This window comes from Gossypium arboreum, chromosome 13, assembly GCF_025698485.1.
Source record: "Gossypium arboreum isolate Shixiya-1 chromosome 13, ASM2569848v2, whole genome shotgun sequence".
Taxonomy (NCBI): Eukaryota; Viridiplantae; Streptophyta; class Magnoliopsida; order Malvales; family Malvaceae; genus Gossypium; species Gossypium arboreum.
In genome coordinates, this window is record NC_069082.1 from 70073478 (window position 1) to 70090066 (window position 16589).

Sequence of the window (16589 nt, forward strand, 5' to 3'; positions counted from 1 at the left end):
CAGACATGTTTTACACTGGCTTACGTCTAGAGGCCGATGCATGTCCCAAACATGTCTTACACTAGCATTCGTCTCGATGCCGATGCCATATCCTAGAAATGGTCTTACACTGGCTCTCATAATGTGGCCGTTGCATGTCCCAGACATGTCTTACACTAGCTCACAATAGCCCATATGTCATGGCATGAATATCTGATTTATTTCCTAAGTTCAAACGGGAACTCTACTATCTCTATTCTCATCACATTTTGGCATTTCCACAAGTCAAGCAATTTATGCTATAATAATTTCGATACATTTCAAACACCTATATTATCAATGTAGTTGTATTATTTACATATAACTTACCTCGGATTACAAAATGTGGCGACTAGTCGATATAGTCGATTTGCTTGGCTTTCCCTCGGTCTAAGTTCGGATTCGGTATTTCTTGATCTATAATAGCAAAATACACTTATTTAATCACTCAATAAAATTAGGCAATTGAAAATTCACTTCTTTGGTGAAATGACATTTTGCTCTTAGACCTTGACAAAATGACCATTTTACCCCTACACTCGAAAATTAATTTTTATCGAATTTCTTCGCATCTTAAGCCTAGTCGAACCCTTTTTACTCTTATAGCAACTCCAAATTCCCACTATATTACACATTTATCATCTACTTTACAACTTATGCAACTAGTTCTTTTTAGGTATCTTCATGAAAATCCTTTCACAAAAGTTGTTTATCACACCACTAATCTTTATATTCTTCCATAAAATTTTAGAAAACACCCTAGATGCTCTCATGGCAAAACCCTAGACTTTCAACCATTTTGCAAAATAGTACCCTCATTTGAAAGCTCATGCTTCAAGGGTCCAAAAATGTAAAAATCTTCAACAAAGGGTATGAAAATCACTTACTTCTAGAGATGATAAGTTGCTACAAATTTCAAGCTTCAAAACCCTCATATGGCTAGTAAAAATCGGTGAAGAAGAAAAATAAAGAGAATGTGGCCTTTGTTTTATTTTAAATATTAAAACTAGTCAAAATTGGTGACCAAAACTCACCTAATTTTGACTTTCTCATCAATTTGTCTCCTATGGCCGGCCAAGCTATCTCTATAGGGTCTAATTGTCTTTTAAAGACCCTAAATTTAGGTTCTCTAGCTATTTGACACTTTTATCTATCAATTTAGGACTTTTTCATTTTATGTGATTTAGTCCTTTTTCGTAATTGGGCTCACAAACGTCAATATTAACTCACCAAATTTTTCGTACACTAATATAAACATGCAATGACTCCAAAATAATGATAAAATACTTTAGTCGAATCTGGATTTGTGGCCTCGAGACCACTATTCTGACTAGGCCCTAAATCGGGTTGTTACAATCGTTGGATAGTGTGATAGATCTTCGACGAGCTTCCAAACTGATTGAGCTTCCAAACTGATCGAAATTTTGATTATCTATAAAACATAGGAAAGAAAACTATGTAAGCATATAATGCTTAGTAAGTTCGTAAAACATGAACATAACTTACCATTTCAATGCATAACCTTAAAACTAAACATGGTACAATTCAACTATAAGCTTGGCACAAGCCTAAGCATCATCAACAACACATGTTAGTGCATCAACTCATAATTCACTTGAATTAACATAAGGTAAGTCATTATACATGAACAACATCATTTGAAATCATCAATTTCATGAACATAGGTATACTTTCATTGAACATTTCCTTTTCAATCATTTTCATAGATTCATGACATACGTCATTTGAACACTTACCGTTCCTTTTCTTTTCGTACCCGTTGAACCATTTAGAATAACATTGGATATACGGGAAACTCACTAAACATATAACCTTTCATTTACATCAATGGTCACATGAGTTATGAAATGGGTCTGCTCATACAAGCTGTAGGTCAGAATATAAGCTACACGATGCAGGACCTCGGCCATCGATAGGACACTCAAGACTAGCACCCGAAACATGGTACCCTAATAATATGTCATTTGTGTCCTACGTATTTTTAAGGTTCAAATGAAGTTCGATAATCATTGTAACATCGTTGGATTTCCATCATTTAATTACATGATAAATAACACATGAATATATAGATAAATATAACATTAAAACATCATTTAATCATACAAACTTACCTCGATGACAAAGACGTAGAAACGAGATCAACTAATCTGAGGCATTAGCTTTTCCTCGATCTAGATTAGTTCAAGGTTTATCTTGATCTAAATAAGAAAATTTAGTCCATTTAATACTTATACTATTCAATTTAGTCCAAAATTCATATTTTTCAAAATTACACTTTTGCCCCTAATATTTTAACTTCTTTACAATTTAGTCCTTAAGCTCGTAAATTGAAATTTAAGCAATTTCATCCACATTTCATGTTAGCCGAATGCACTAGGGACCTATATCAACCATACAAATTAGCATTTCAAAATTTTATCATGGAATTTTACTACTTTTATAAATAAGCCCCTAAATGACAATTTCATCAAAAAGTTTATTTAACAATAAGGACCCATAATCTTTCATTAAACTTCAAGAATCATGCAAACATATTGAAGTAAAAACCCTAAATATTTAATAGTTTTTCAAATTAGTCCCTAGACTAGCTAGATTAAGTACAACAACCCCGAAAACATAAAAATCATTAAAAACGAGACAAAATAACACTTACATGCAATAAGGGAGCTAGCTGAATGTTCAAGGTGCAACAATGGAGGTTTTTCTCTCTAAATTTGGTGGAAGCATTCAACTAAGAAGATGATACTTTCATTTTAGGTTATTTTACTATACTTATTTATTAAATTACTGAATTAACCTTTAATTTAAACTAATTAAAACATCAATTTAATGCCCATAATTGTACATTAATAATAATAATGGTCTAATTACCATATAAATCCCCTTACTTTAAAATTTCATAGCTAATTGATACCTTTAACTTATAGAACTCCACTTTTGCACCTTTTTTGATTTAGTCTTTTTTATTTAATTAAGCATGCAAACATAAAAATTTCTTAACAAAATTTCTATACGACCTTTCTAATATCCCACAAACATTAAAATAATAATAAAATAAATATTTTCTCATTGAATTTGTGATCCTGAAACCATTGTTTCAATTTCATTAAAAACGGGCCATTACAAATACAATTACTGTTGTGTTACAAATACAAATACAATTATGATTTATGGTGTATAGGTAACTTATATCTAATTTGTAGCGATTTTTTTATGAGATTTAATTAGTACTTAAACTTGAAAATGATTATGAGTTTTTTTAGGTAGCTGATTTATGTGATTTAATTTAAACTTGAAAATGATTATGAGTTTTTTTAGGTAGCTGATTTATGTGATTAACTTTTGTACTGACATCCACTGAAGAATATAACTTAGTAACATGTTCCTTCAAAAGAAATTTAAAAATATTTTTTAGGGTAAATTACACCAACAATCACTCAACTTTGATGCAGCTGACAAAACAGTCATTCTGGTTTCAATTCAACCACTTAACTTTCAAAAAATGAAAAATTGGTCACTAATGTTATCGAAAAGTGACAAATCAGTCACCTAGTAACATTTTATGTTACAGACCTAATGGGACAAGTGACGTGGCCAATTAACTAGCTAACATGGCCAGTTAACTAGCCACATTGGATATGTCCACGGTTGAAACCCATCCAATTTAAGAAGAAATTGAAAAAAAAAACCTTAATAACAGAAGAAGAAGAAGAGAAGAGACTGTAAAATCCACAAACAAACCAGCAGCACCAATGGCAAGTGCTCCAGCCACCACCACTTGCACTGCCATTAAACTGGGTTAGGGTTTTTTTCCCATATTCTTCTTCTTCTTCTTCTTCCCTTAGTTGCTGCTGTTGTGGATAAATTTCAACCTCACTCAACACTTCATCCCCTCGACACACAACCGATTTGTACATACTCATCCTTAAATTCAAATCCTCTAAAAATTTCTTTGTCAAATTTATCAACAACAAAAAGTTTTTACAAAATTGTTTTTCAATCTATTTGATTCTCTTTAAATTTGACCACAATTTTTTGTCGATTGCAAGTTCAATTGAAGGACTGAAGGAGAAATTTAAGGTTTCTCCTCATTTTTTTGGACCAGATTTGTTAACATAGATCCGTGCTCTTTTTGGGGAGTATTTGATCCCCCCCAAAAAATGAAAAAAACCCTTTAATTACATATTTCTTTCTTTTTCGTTTGATTGCTTTGTTAATTTTTTATTTGGTATTTCAAAACTTCCCCCAAAAAATTGGCTTTCTTATGGGTTGCTTTTTCCAGTGACCTAGAAACACGAAATGATTAGTAAAGGGAAAGGGATGGTAGGGAAGAAGGAGACGGTCGAATTCTGTTTTGGCAAAGCAAACACACGGGTTGCATTTTTTTCTTTATTTTGTTACTGTTCTTCTTCTACTATTGCAAATTAATAGGGGATGGTGTAAAAGCAAAGAAAACACACGGGTTGCATTTTTTTCTTTATTTTTTTTACTGTTCTTCTTCTACTATTGTAAATTAATGAGGGATGGTGTAAAAGCCGTCGTTTCCACGTGGGACGCCAACATGTCAAGTTAACGGGCCACCTCAGATTTCTGTTACGTCTGTAACGGTAGTGATTGATTTGTCATTTTTTGAAAGTTAAGTGACCGAATTGAAACCAGAGTGACTGTTTTGTCAGCTACATCAAAGTTGAGTGACTGTTGATATAATTTACCCTTATTTAAATAATAATATTAAAAAATTAATATTTTTAGCAAACCTTTTAAATATTTTTAGAATTCCATGCTTTAATCTCCAAGAATGTAACAATTTGTTATTAGATAAAAGATAAACATATGAATCAACTATATTGTCCGTGACAAAATTCCATCTCAACGTCTTAAATGAAATAAAAATGTCTAAAATAAAATCAATGGTGAGTGATGAGAGAGAATGCAACATTGTCAATTTAATTTTAATTCCAAAATTGGTAATTTATAATTTTAGAAAATAAATTATGAATTTTAAGTTTTTTTCTTATATTTATGATATTTTATAATTTTAGAATTTTTAGAATTATTATTAAGATATTTTTAAAAATATTAAAATGATATTTTAATTATAGTTAAAAAGTCAAATTAGACCATTTTACGAATAAAAGCCCATTTCTTACTTTATTTACTGAAATAGGCCAGTTTTTTCATTATTTACCGGAATGGGCCGCAAACACTAAAAAGCGTCCACGTAGGAGTGTTTTAAGAGGAAATTCTAGAAAAATGCGTCTCTGAGGGAGTGAATTTTTCATGTCAGCAAAAAACGTGCTAACATAGATGCACTTTGCTGACATGGCAAAACGCTCCCTCATGCAAGTGTTTTAGACCGTGTTTTTCTAGGGTTAAGGTTATTTGCTTGTTTAGTGCCTAGAGTTTATGGGTTTAGGGTTAGTGTTTTGTTAAAATAGTTTAGGCTTTAGGAATTTTAAAAAATAAATCAGGCTTTAGAATTTTTTTAATTAATTGAATTAGGTTTTATTTGAAGTAAATTAATTAAATTAGGGTTTAAGGTTTTTAAGAAAATTAAATTTTTTAAAATAATTTTGTGTTTAGCTTTTAGGGTTTTTGTAAAAGAGTTTAGGGTTGAGTCTTGAAAAAATTTTATTGACAAGAAGAATTTTTTTTCTACAGTAGTTCTTGAAAAATTAATTTGAGAAGACGGTTCTAAAAAGATAATGTCAAAAACACTTCAAGTAGGATGCACTGTCAGCAAAATTACTGAAAAAAGCTCCCACGTGGACGCTTTTTTTCTACAGTAGTTCCTGAAAAAATAAATTTGAGAAGACGATTTTGTAAAAATAGTGTACAAAACGCTTTAAGCAGGATGCACTGTCAGCAAAAGTACTGAAAAAAGCTCCCACGTGGACGCTCTTTTTCTACAGTAGTTCTTGAAAAAATAATTTTAAGAAGACGGTTCTGAAAAAATAAAGTCAAAAACGCTTCAAGCAGGATTCACTGTCTACAAAATTGCTGAAAAAAGTTCCACATGGACGTTCTTTTTCTACAGTAGTTTCTAAAAAAATAATTTTAAAAAGACAGCTCTAAAAAAATAATGTCAAAAACGCTTCAAGCAGGATAGGCTGTCAGCAAAATTACTGAAAAAAGTTCCCACGTAGACACTCTTTTTCTATAGTAGTTTTTGCTTAGCCTTAGGCTGTAACATCCTAAACTTGGCTTAAACATTATGGCCGAATTCGGTGATGTCATATGGAATGGAATTCAAAAACTAGTTTGTCGAGTTAAAAACCGCTCCAGTTAATTAGCCTTTATTTTAATGTCAAAGTAAAAACGCATGTTTTTCAAAATGTCTAAATTCATATCTTTTTAGCAGAACTTTGAAAACACTTATTTTAGAAAAACCTATTTGATCATAGGGAAGACCGTGTTTTATCATGCCTTGTAGTAGTAAATCGTAAAACAATTTGAGAATTTGAAAATTTAAAGCCAGACAATCCAAAGTCCACAAATCACATCAAAACCCCAATTAAGTAATAAAATCTAAAAATTTACGAAAAAACAGTCTAAAATTTACGTGTGGCCACTGTCGAGTCCTTCGCTGTGCTAATCCCTAAGTTCTGGGGACTACCTCTACATATTAAAAAGAGAGGGTGAGTTTTCGCAAACTCAGTGTGTAATCCCCACAGAAAACAAGCATACAAAAACACATTAGAATACAATCGTTTACAGTCTAGGCCCGAGCCCATTACAAAATCAATTTGGCCTTAGCCCATTCAGATACAATCTTAGAATTATATTAAGGCCTTGGCTCATATCAGACACAGAATGCAAATACAATAAATCAGAATCCTATCCATCAGCCTCTACACACCATCTTCGTCTAGCCCTACAAACCATGTGGGGATTAAATCAACCCACCTATCTCTACACACCATGCTATACCGAAATGCGACACATAATAAAAAATTTACAGCTAAGCTGCTAGATAATAGGCTTAAGAGCCTTTCAGATACTTCCTCCAAACATCATCAACCCACCCCGATGCAATGCAACATATCATAAATGACATGCAAATATGCTAATAACGGAACATACATATAGTTCAGTACAGATATCAGGCTTAATCAAACACAATACAATCATCACATAATTAGGGGGTCTAAGTAAAGCTTACCGACCCTATAGTAGGTCCACAGTTGACTTGGATGACCCGTGCAACCTTACAGGATATTTCAGAAAAATGGGTTCACACGCCCATGTGGTCTACCCGTGTGGCCCATATGACCCAAATTGGCCTTGGCCATATGGATCACACGGCCTGGCCCAGAATTCCACACGCACGTGTGGACTACTTGTATGGGCCCACATACCCGTGTGGCCCACACGGCCTAATTGGTCAAGCCCGTGTGTCCCACACGGCCTCATCTGTATATCACACGGCCCTGTGCGCTGCACGCACAATCTAACTCGTCGATCACACGGCCGTGTCCCCTCACACGGCCTACCACACGGGCGACTACACGCCCGTGTGGCTTTGACAGTTTGCTTTTTCAGCTTTCGTCAAATCTTGTTTTCTGTGTTTTCAGGTATACACCTGATGTCGATTTACTGTGAAAATAACTCGAGCCTTCAAGAACTTATATTTGACCAATATAACACTTAATTAATCATTTGGTTTGTTATTTAAACAAAAAACCCCTAAACGAAAAACCGAGAGACTAATCCAACTATGATTCGAAAAACTCACCACGACGGAAATGATAACAGCCGTCACCACCCACTGAAATATCCGTTTACAACCTTTGAACAACACCTAAACGAGAGTAACACGAACCCTCATGTTAATCGCTTAATCAAAATATGACAGAACTAAGAGGAAGCACTATTTACCAAACCAATACGATAAAGCGCTGCACCAAAAAGGGAGGTTTTTCACTTAGCAAGGTAAACGAAAAAGAAAAGAGGAAGGGAGAGGTGAAAATTCGGTAGCAAAAAGAGTGAACAAACATCAGAACGATGGAAGAAATTTTGGGAAAGAGAGAACAGAAACTTTGGACGAACAGAAATTACCAAAAAGATTTTGATAGAATCCCAAAATTCCTTAATTATCTCACCACTACTCCTACTAACCTCTACTACTCAAAAACCCAATTTTACACAACTCTAGCCGAAATTTGGAGCAAAAACATCATCAATGCTTGCGCAAAGATTCGAACACAGGGCCACCAGCATATTAACACTCCACTTAACCACCAGACCAATAGGCCCATTCTGTCAATTATTTACCCTTTTTTATTTAAAAGCCTAACAACCAAAGGTTGGGCTACATTCCTAAAATACCAAAATTTCCCAAGTCATGGCTTGAACTTGGAACCTCTCACACACACTCATAACACTTAACCACTGAAGCAGATACAGATATTTGTGTCATACATACGCAAAAACAAAAATTTAAATTTTTGGGGCATCACAACTCTACCTCTTAAAAGAAAATTTCGGCCTCGAAATTTACCTGATCAGAACAGATAAGGATACTGCTGACGCATCGCATTCTCAGGCTCTCATGTAACCTCCTCAGTGCTATGATTCTGCCACAGCACCTTCACCAAAGGAATGGATTTCCTCCTAAAGACCTTTACATGTCGATCCAGAATCTGACCCGACTCCTCCTCGAAGCTCAGATCTGGTCTAACCTCAATTTCCTCAACAAGGACGATGTACGTGGGATCAGAGCAGTAGTGCCTCAACATTGAGATATGGAACACATCGTGAATGCGGTCTAACTCTAGAGATAGCTCCAACTGATAAGCAATCGGTTCCACTTGTTTCAGAACCCGATACGGCTCAATAAACGTAGGGCTCAACTTACCCTTACGACTGAACCTCAAAACCTTCTTCCATGACGAGACCTTCAGAAACACGAAGTCCCCCATAGAATACTCGATCTTACGTCTCTTCAGATCAACGTAAGACTTCTGCTTATCAGAAGCTGCCTTCAGTCGATTCCTAATCAGTCAAACTTTATCTTCAGTCTTGGAGACCATAAAGGAGTACGACACTTATGACCATACAGTGTCTCATAAGGTGCCATCTGGATGTTAAACTGGAGGCTATTATTATAGGCGAACTCTGCCAACGGCAAGTACTCCTCCCAACTGCCTCAGAAATCAATTACAAAGCTCCTTAACATATCTTCCAGTATCTGAATCACCCTCTCAGATTGGTCATCTGTCTGAGGATGGAAAACAGTACTGAAATCCAACCTTGAACCCAGAGCCTTATGTAGCTTTTTCCAAAACCAAGACATGAAGTGAGGATCCCTATCAGAAATGATCAAGACAGGTACCCTATGCAATCTCACTATCTCCGATATGTAGAGCTTAGCCAATTTCTGAAGAGAAAAGTCTGCCCTAACCGAGATGAAGTGAGTAGACTTGGTCAATCTGTAACACCCCGTACCCGAGACCGTTGCCGGAGTCGAACACAAGGTGTAAACGGGTTTAATTTATTACTTAAACAGCTCATGCAATTCATTTTAAAATTTTTCTAGACAAGCTGGCTAACTGCATCATAGTTTCTTTAAAAATCATATCTCGAGTTCTAAAACTCGAAATCCAATTCTGTAAATTTTTCCTGAAACTAGACTCATATATCTATCTACTAAATTTTTCCAGAATTTTTGGTCGGTCCAATTAGTACAGTTTATTAGTTAAAGTCTCCCCTGTTTTAGGGTTCGACTACTCTGACCTCTGTGAATTACGAACAAGATATCTTCCTGTACAGAGATTCAATGACTATGTCGTTTGTCTCTAATAAAATTAGACTCAATAAGGAATCTGTACAAATAAAGCATGACTTCTAATTATCTTTGTAAAATTTATGGTGAATTTCCAAAGTCAGAATAGGGGATCCAGAAATCGTTCTAGCCCTATTTCACAAAATTTTAAATATCTCATACAATATAGCTCATATATCTGTTTTACTTCTTCCATGTGAAAATAGACTCATCAAGCTTCGATTCCATAATTTATTCATTATTTAATTCCATTTCTACTATTTTTAGTGATTTTTCAAATTCACACCACTACTTCTGTTTGAATCTATTTTATGGTAAAATTTACCTATTTCATGGTTTCCATGGATTAGCTAGTAATTTGACATACATAACACCAAATATGATCAGCCATGGCATGCGGCATAATAATCAAATAGACTTAGACTATTACTCCATCCAAACCGAATTATCAAGGCCAAATCTACTGAACCTTATAACTAAGCACCCATAAGGCTAAATTCAAACTTAGCATTTAAGCCATATTCCCATGGCTAAAAGTTTACATATTGAGGTTCAAACAAAACATAATAGCCTATACATGCCGAAATGTTCTCTTAGGCCAACTAAGAAGAGGGTACCAAAAAGTTGTAAGCTGGTGTGATGACTTTGACGATGGTCCCGAGCACGCAAAATGGGTCAAAGAAACCCAAATAAGTAACAAACAAACACACCAAATGAGTATATAACTCAGTAAGCCATAAGCCTTACATACCGTACAATTATAAGAGATCATAAGAGAAAGCAAATAATGCAAAATCAGTTACTCCAACTATACCGAACTATGCTATCATTTCTTAGAATTTCGGTTCAATCTCATGCCAAGTCCTACAATCAAATCAAACACCAAAGCAACCCAATTGATTTAGACCCGATTCCTCAGAGCATGGAATTATGATGCACTAGATAAATTTGTACCTACTCAGTACATGTCTCAAGTTCGATACTTTAGTTACTAGTTCTACCACTTCGTTCTTTCATGCACATTTTATATTATCAATTGAATTTGCACACATAGTGCTCGTCACACTCGCACACATAGTGCCATAGTACACCGCACACTCAGTGCATTGGATTTTCTCTCATGCTTCAACATCCAAATTGGCACACATAGTGCCACTTAATTCCGCACACATAGTGCCATATGTTAACTCATTTTGATAAGGCAATTTAGTTAATTCAAATAGCACATATGGTCACATTAATAATTAGAAAATTCACTCCAAAAGAATACTCATCAAAAGGAATTCTTTTATGATTCACTAGTATTTTTTTTTTACATACAAACTAATCAACCTTACAAAAATGCTTAAGGACTTACTTTGTGTTGAGTAAAACGGTTCCAACTCGGCTACTCGATGTTCTTTGCTTTGCCCTTGCTTGATTCCCCTCCTTTAACTTCTTGAGCTTAATCAAATAAGTTAAACTAGTTAACCGTCTTGCTAAATATTTATATCAAAATATTAATGATTTCATATCATAAGAAACACATGGTAAATTTTTACCTTTCTACCTTATGCTTTTGAGCCATTCAGCTAATAACCATATAATATCACCTTACTATCAATAGTCCAATTACACATACACATATACATATTTGTATATTAGGCAACCACCCTTACTAACTACCCATTTTAGTCGATTTTATACAATCAAAGGTAATATCACAAATGGGCATACTTATATAGCCGAATGTACTAAAATTAGATCTAACATCACCTATACACTTGATTAAATGGCCGAATACCTATACTATCAATTATAGTATCATTTTTATTCTTTCAAACACATAGTTTCCTCTCATGAAACGTGACCGAATTTTTTTCTTCTAATCTAGCATAGCTTCACATTACTTTCACTAATGAGATTTTTTTATTTCGTAATTCTTTTATTTCACGTATTAAAATACGAACCGGTTCTTCTTCGTAACTCAAATTAGATTGAATCTCGATCTCAGATGGAGTAATTACGTGCGATGGATCGAACCTATATTGTCGAAGCATCGAGACATGAAAGACGTTGTGAATCTTTTTAAGCTCAGGGGGTAAAATTAATCAGTATGCGACTGGCCCAATTCGTTCAGATATTTCATACGGCCCGATGAACCTCGGACTCAATTTGCCCTTACGGCCAAATCTCAGCACCTTTTTCCAGGGTGAGACTTTAAGAAACACTTTATCTCCAACCTGATATTCAATGTCTTTTCTTTTTAAATTTGCATACGACTTCTGACGATCGGAAGCGGCTTTCAAACTTTCACGAATTACTTGAACTTTCTGCTCAGCATCCCTAATCAAATCAACCCCGAATATTTTACTTTCACTAAGTTCGGTCCAAAACAACGGTGTACGGCATTTACGACTACACAAAGCCTCGTAAAATGCCATCTTAATGCTTGATTGAAAACTATTGTTGTAAGCTAATTCAATCAAAGGTAAATACCATTCCCATGAGCCAGTAAACTTAAGGATGCAGCATCTCAACATATCCTCGAGTATCTGAATTACCCGTTCGGATTGAACATCGGTCTGGGGATGAAAAGTGGTACTAAAATGCAACCTGGTACCCAATGCTTCTTACAGTTTTAACCAAAATCGCGATGTAAATCTCGGATCTCTATCCGACACAATAGAAATAGGTACTCCATGTAACCTTACAATCTGAGAAACATACATTTCAGCTAGCTTGTCAAGGGAATAATCCATACGTACAGGAATAAAATGAGCCGATTTTGTCAGTCTATCAACAACCACCCAGATCGCATCCTTTTTACTTGACGACAATGGCAACCCAGATACAAAATCCATCGTGACTCGATCCCATTTCCATTCGGGTATCATAATCGGCTGAAGTAACCCTGAAGGCACTTGATGTTCTGCTTTCACTTGTTGACATATCAAACACTTCGAAACAAAGTCAGAAATGTCTCGTTTCATACCAGGCCACCAAAACTGACGTTTCAGATCGTTGTACATTTTCGTACTACCCGGGTGGATTGACATGCGGCTACTATGAGCCTCACTTAAAATCAAAGAAATAAGTTCTAAATTTCTTGGAACACACAGTCGACTTCTGAACCACAAACAATCGTCATCATCAATTTTAAACTCTGATTCCACATTCGAAACACATTCAACTCGTCTAGCAACCAATTCATCGTCAACTTTCTGGGATTCACGTAATTGATGAATCAATAATGGTTTGGCCTTTAATTCTGCTACCAACACATTATCGGGTGAAACGGACAGGTGTACATTCATTGCTCGCCAAATAAACAGTAATTTGCGACTTAAGGCATCGGCAACCACGTTAGCCTTTCCCGGGTGATAGTCGATGACAAGCTCATAATCTTTCAACAACTCGAGCCAACGTCTTTGCCGCAGATTCAAATCTCTTTGAGTCATCAAGTATTTGAGGCTTTTATGATCTGAATATATATGACATCTCTCTCCAAACAAGTAGTGTCGCCAAATTTTCAAGGCGAACACAATGGCAACTAACTCGAGATCATGGGTTGGATAGTTTTTCTCATGTGGTCTCAATTGTCTCGACGCGTAAGCTACTACTTGGCCTTCTTGCATCAACACACAACCCAGCCCAATCAAAGATGCATCACTGTAAATGACAAACTCTTTACCGGATTCAGGCTGTACAGGCTCGGGTATCGTCAGCAACTAGTCACACTATCACTATCTACTGCTTGTTACTGTTATGTTTTGAGTTATTTTATGGCATGTAAAGAATAGACCAGTGGCTGAAGAATATTTTGGTTAATGTATATAAGCAATGCGAAAATGGCATCTTTTGAATGTGTACTTATAGAAGTTTTAATTTTATCCCTGGTTGTATTTAGCATTTATCTAAATGATGATCTTTATTTCAAGAAAAAATTCAAAGTTTTCTTTGTTCGATATGAGTTTCAAGTCCGTAATGCCCTTTACCTATTCCAATGACGGATACGGGATAGGGTGTTACATTTTATTGGTATCAGAGCTACGGTTTAGTCGATTCTAGGACTAACGTAGCACGCGTGAGTCTATTTATACATGCCCTAAAGTGATTAAATGATAGTGTGATGATTTTTGACTATTAAAATGTGTTTGTGGTATTGTAATGAATCTTGATCCTGATCGAGCTGTAGCAAGCTTCTGACTATGAGAATTTGCGATATAATTTCACTTGGATATGCTTAAATTATTAAGTTGATCAGGTACGTATCATGTACTCGTATTTGAATTTTGATTTGGATTGAATTATAAGGGTATAAGTGATGCAATTTTGAAAGAGTGTTACGACTATAAATGTGATCATTGTATGTGGCTATGGAACTGAAATTTGAATGGTTGATAAGCATGTAGTGCTTGTATTCGAGTAATGTAAATGATATACTAATGTGTTATGTTATATATATATATGTGTGTGCATTAGAATTGAGAGTTATATCCGGGCTAAGTCCCGAAAAGCATTAAATCTTTGGTGTTATATCCTGCTAAGTCCCGAAGAGCATTCGTCTTTGGTGTTATATCCGCTAAGTCCCGAAGAGCATTCGTCTTGGTGTTATATCCTGCTAAGTGTCAAGAGCATTCGTCTTTGGTGTTACATCCGGCTAAGTCCTCGAAGGGCATTCGTCTTTGGTGATGTGTAATCGGGCCTTCATGCCTAGCGTGCTTTGTCTTTGGTGATATGTATTCGAGCCTTCGTTCCTAACTGAGCTTCGTCTTGGTGATGTGTATTTGGGTCTTCGTGCCTAGCAGGCTTAATGCCGTTGATTCGAGCAAAGTTTAAGTGTTCATTACTATATGAATTCAAAGTCAAATGAAAGGACATGTTTAAAGTGTACTTATATGATGTTTTATAGACTTGGTTAAGTTATTTCAATGTGTAATAACGAATGAATATAGGCACTATGTGTGCGAATGAATTGAGGCACTGTGTGTGCGAATTCTTTAACCGAGCACTATGTGTGTGAGATCGGTTAGTGGGCACTGTGTGCGCGGATTTCGTTTCATGTAAAATCTCATCTTGGACAACGGCATTGATTTGTGATAGTGTGTAAGACCGTGTTTAGTACACTGGCATCACTTGTGTTAAGCTTTATGCCTATTCGACTGTATACGGGTAACTTTAAATATGATTGGATGTATTGAATGAACTAAATGTTCAGGTACGCGGAAGTTGATCTTCTTTTGGAAATAAGTTAAGTTGAATATTTAGATATGATAATGTTATAAAGGATATTCATTAGGATATTTAAGAACATGTATACTTTCGGCCATGTTACGGCTTATATATACATATATATATGAATGAAAATGTGGGTTATGAATATCTGAGTTGATGTTATGTATTTGTTTTAAAACAAGAGGACGTTATCCTAACGTAGTCGCTAGTAAGATTTTCAGGGACGAAAATCCCTAAAGAGGGGGAGAGTTGTGACATCCCTAATTTGACCCTAGTCGAGATGTGGTTTTGGGACCACAAAATCGAGTTATAAAATTTATTAAATATTAAAATTCATATCTACTATGTGTGATAGTGCATGTGTGAAATTTTGATGCTTAAATTCTGTTAATTGAATGTGAATTTTAGTCAAAGGGCTTATGTGAGAAAAAAAAAGTGATGAATTAATTTGAAGACTAATTAGTGCATGATTCTCAAAATGGGGACTTGCATGTCAAATACCCCATTTTGAGAAGTAGTGGCTGGCCATAATGATTAGGGTGCATAGAAAATGAATTTAAGTAAGTATATTAATAGTATATGGCCTTAATTTAAAAAAAAAAAAGATAGAGAAAGGGCTCAATCCAGGTCAGGCAATAAAAGGGAAAGCTGGTTCTAAGGACGATGGATTGACCCCTGAACAACGCCGTGAAAGAGATGCAAAGGCCTTACAAGAAAAGGCCGCAAAGAAGGCAGCGCAGGCGGCAGCTGGAGGTAACCTTGCCGGCGGTGATGGTGGAAGTAAAAACAAGAAATAATAAAATAAAGACGGTGAGATGATTTACCTTGGGGATTAAAGATAGTGTTAATTTGTTGATCGGGGAATTTGATCTTTGGTTTCCAGTCTTCGTTTCGTGTTTTTTTTTTAAGTTCAACAAACCCTCGGCTTGCTTATATCTTGGGCATTGATGTTGACTGTTAATAGAATTGATTTCCTATATGGCATTATGGAATTTTGTGTTTCTATGATTATCTCAGTAGTTATCAATTCCAGAGATAAAACCCGTATCAATTTTGATCATCTTCTTTGGTTTGATTTTTTCCTTCTATTGCATTTCGGTTTGTACATATTTATGGTTATGTCTTTGAAGGTAGGTTTATCGTTACGCTTGTTTGTGTAAATAGCTTACTTATGGTGAAACTATGGTTAAACCATTTGTAATTTCCAGAGGATTATGATTCATTAACTGTTTTCGGTGATAGTGAACTAATTAGATATAGGTGTGGAGAGTAGAACTAATATGTTTGTTGCAATTTCTTTTCTCCTTTAGACAGATTCATCCGTGATATAATTTCTAATAGTTGTAAATCAAATTCTGTTAGAATCTAGTTATCTATGGCTGGCTTCAATTTCCGTGCTAGACTGCATAAGTTGAAATATATTCCATGTTTTTTTTATTTAAGATTTGATATAACCATAACGACAATTTTTTTTTCTTGTTATGATTACGGTGGCTTGGTTGGTATATTAAGCATCATAGTATTCCAGAGTCAGCTGAGTTTGAGCATT

At 35.1% G+C, this 16589-nt stretch overlaps 1 protein-coding gene across 1 annotated transcript; it reads right to left on the minus strand.

Moving 5' to 3' along the window:
* Positions 1-8588: 8588 nt before the first annotated feature.
* Positions 8589-9334, minus strand: LOC128286814 (uncharacterized). Its single transcript, XM_053024537.1, has 3 exons — positions 9291-9334; positions 9132-9182; positions 8589-9033 (listed from the first exon to the last, which is right to left on the minus strand). Exons 1-3 carry the CDS (start codon positions 9332-9334, stop codon positions 8589-8591), a joined length of 540 nt encoding a protein of 179 aa, XP_052880497.1.
* Positions 9335-16589: the final 7255 nt, after the last annotated feature.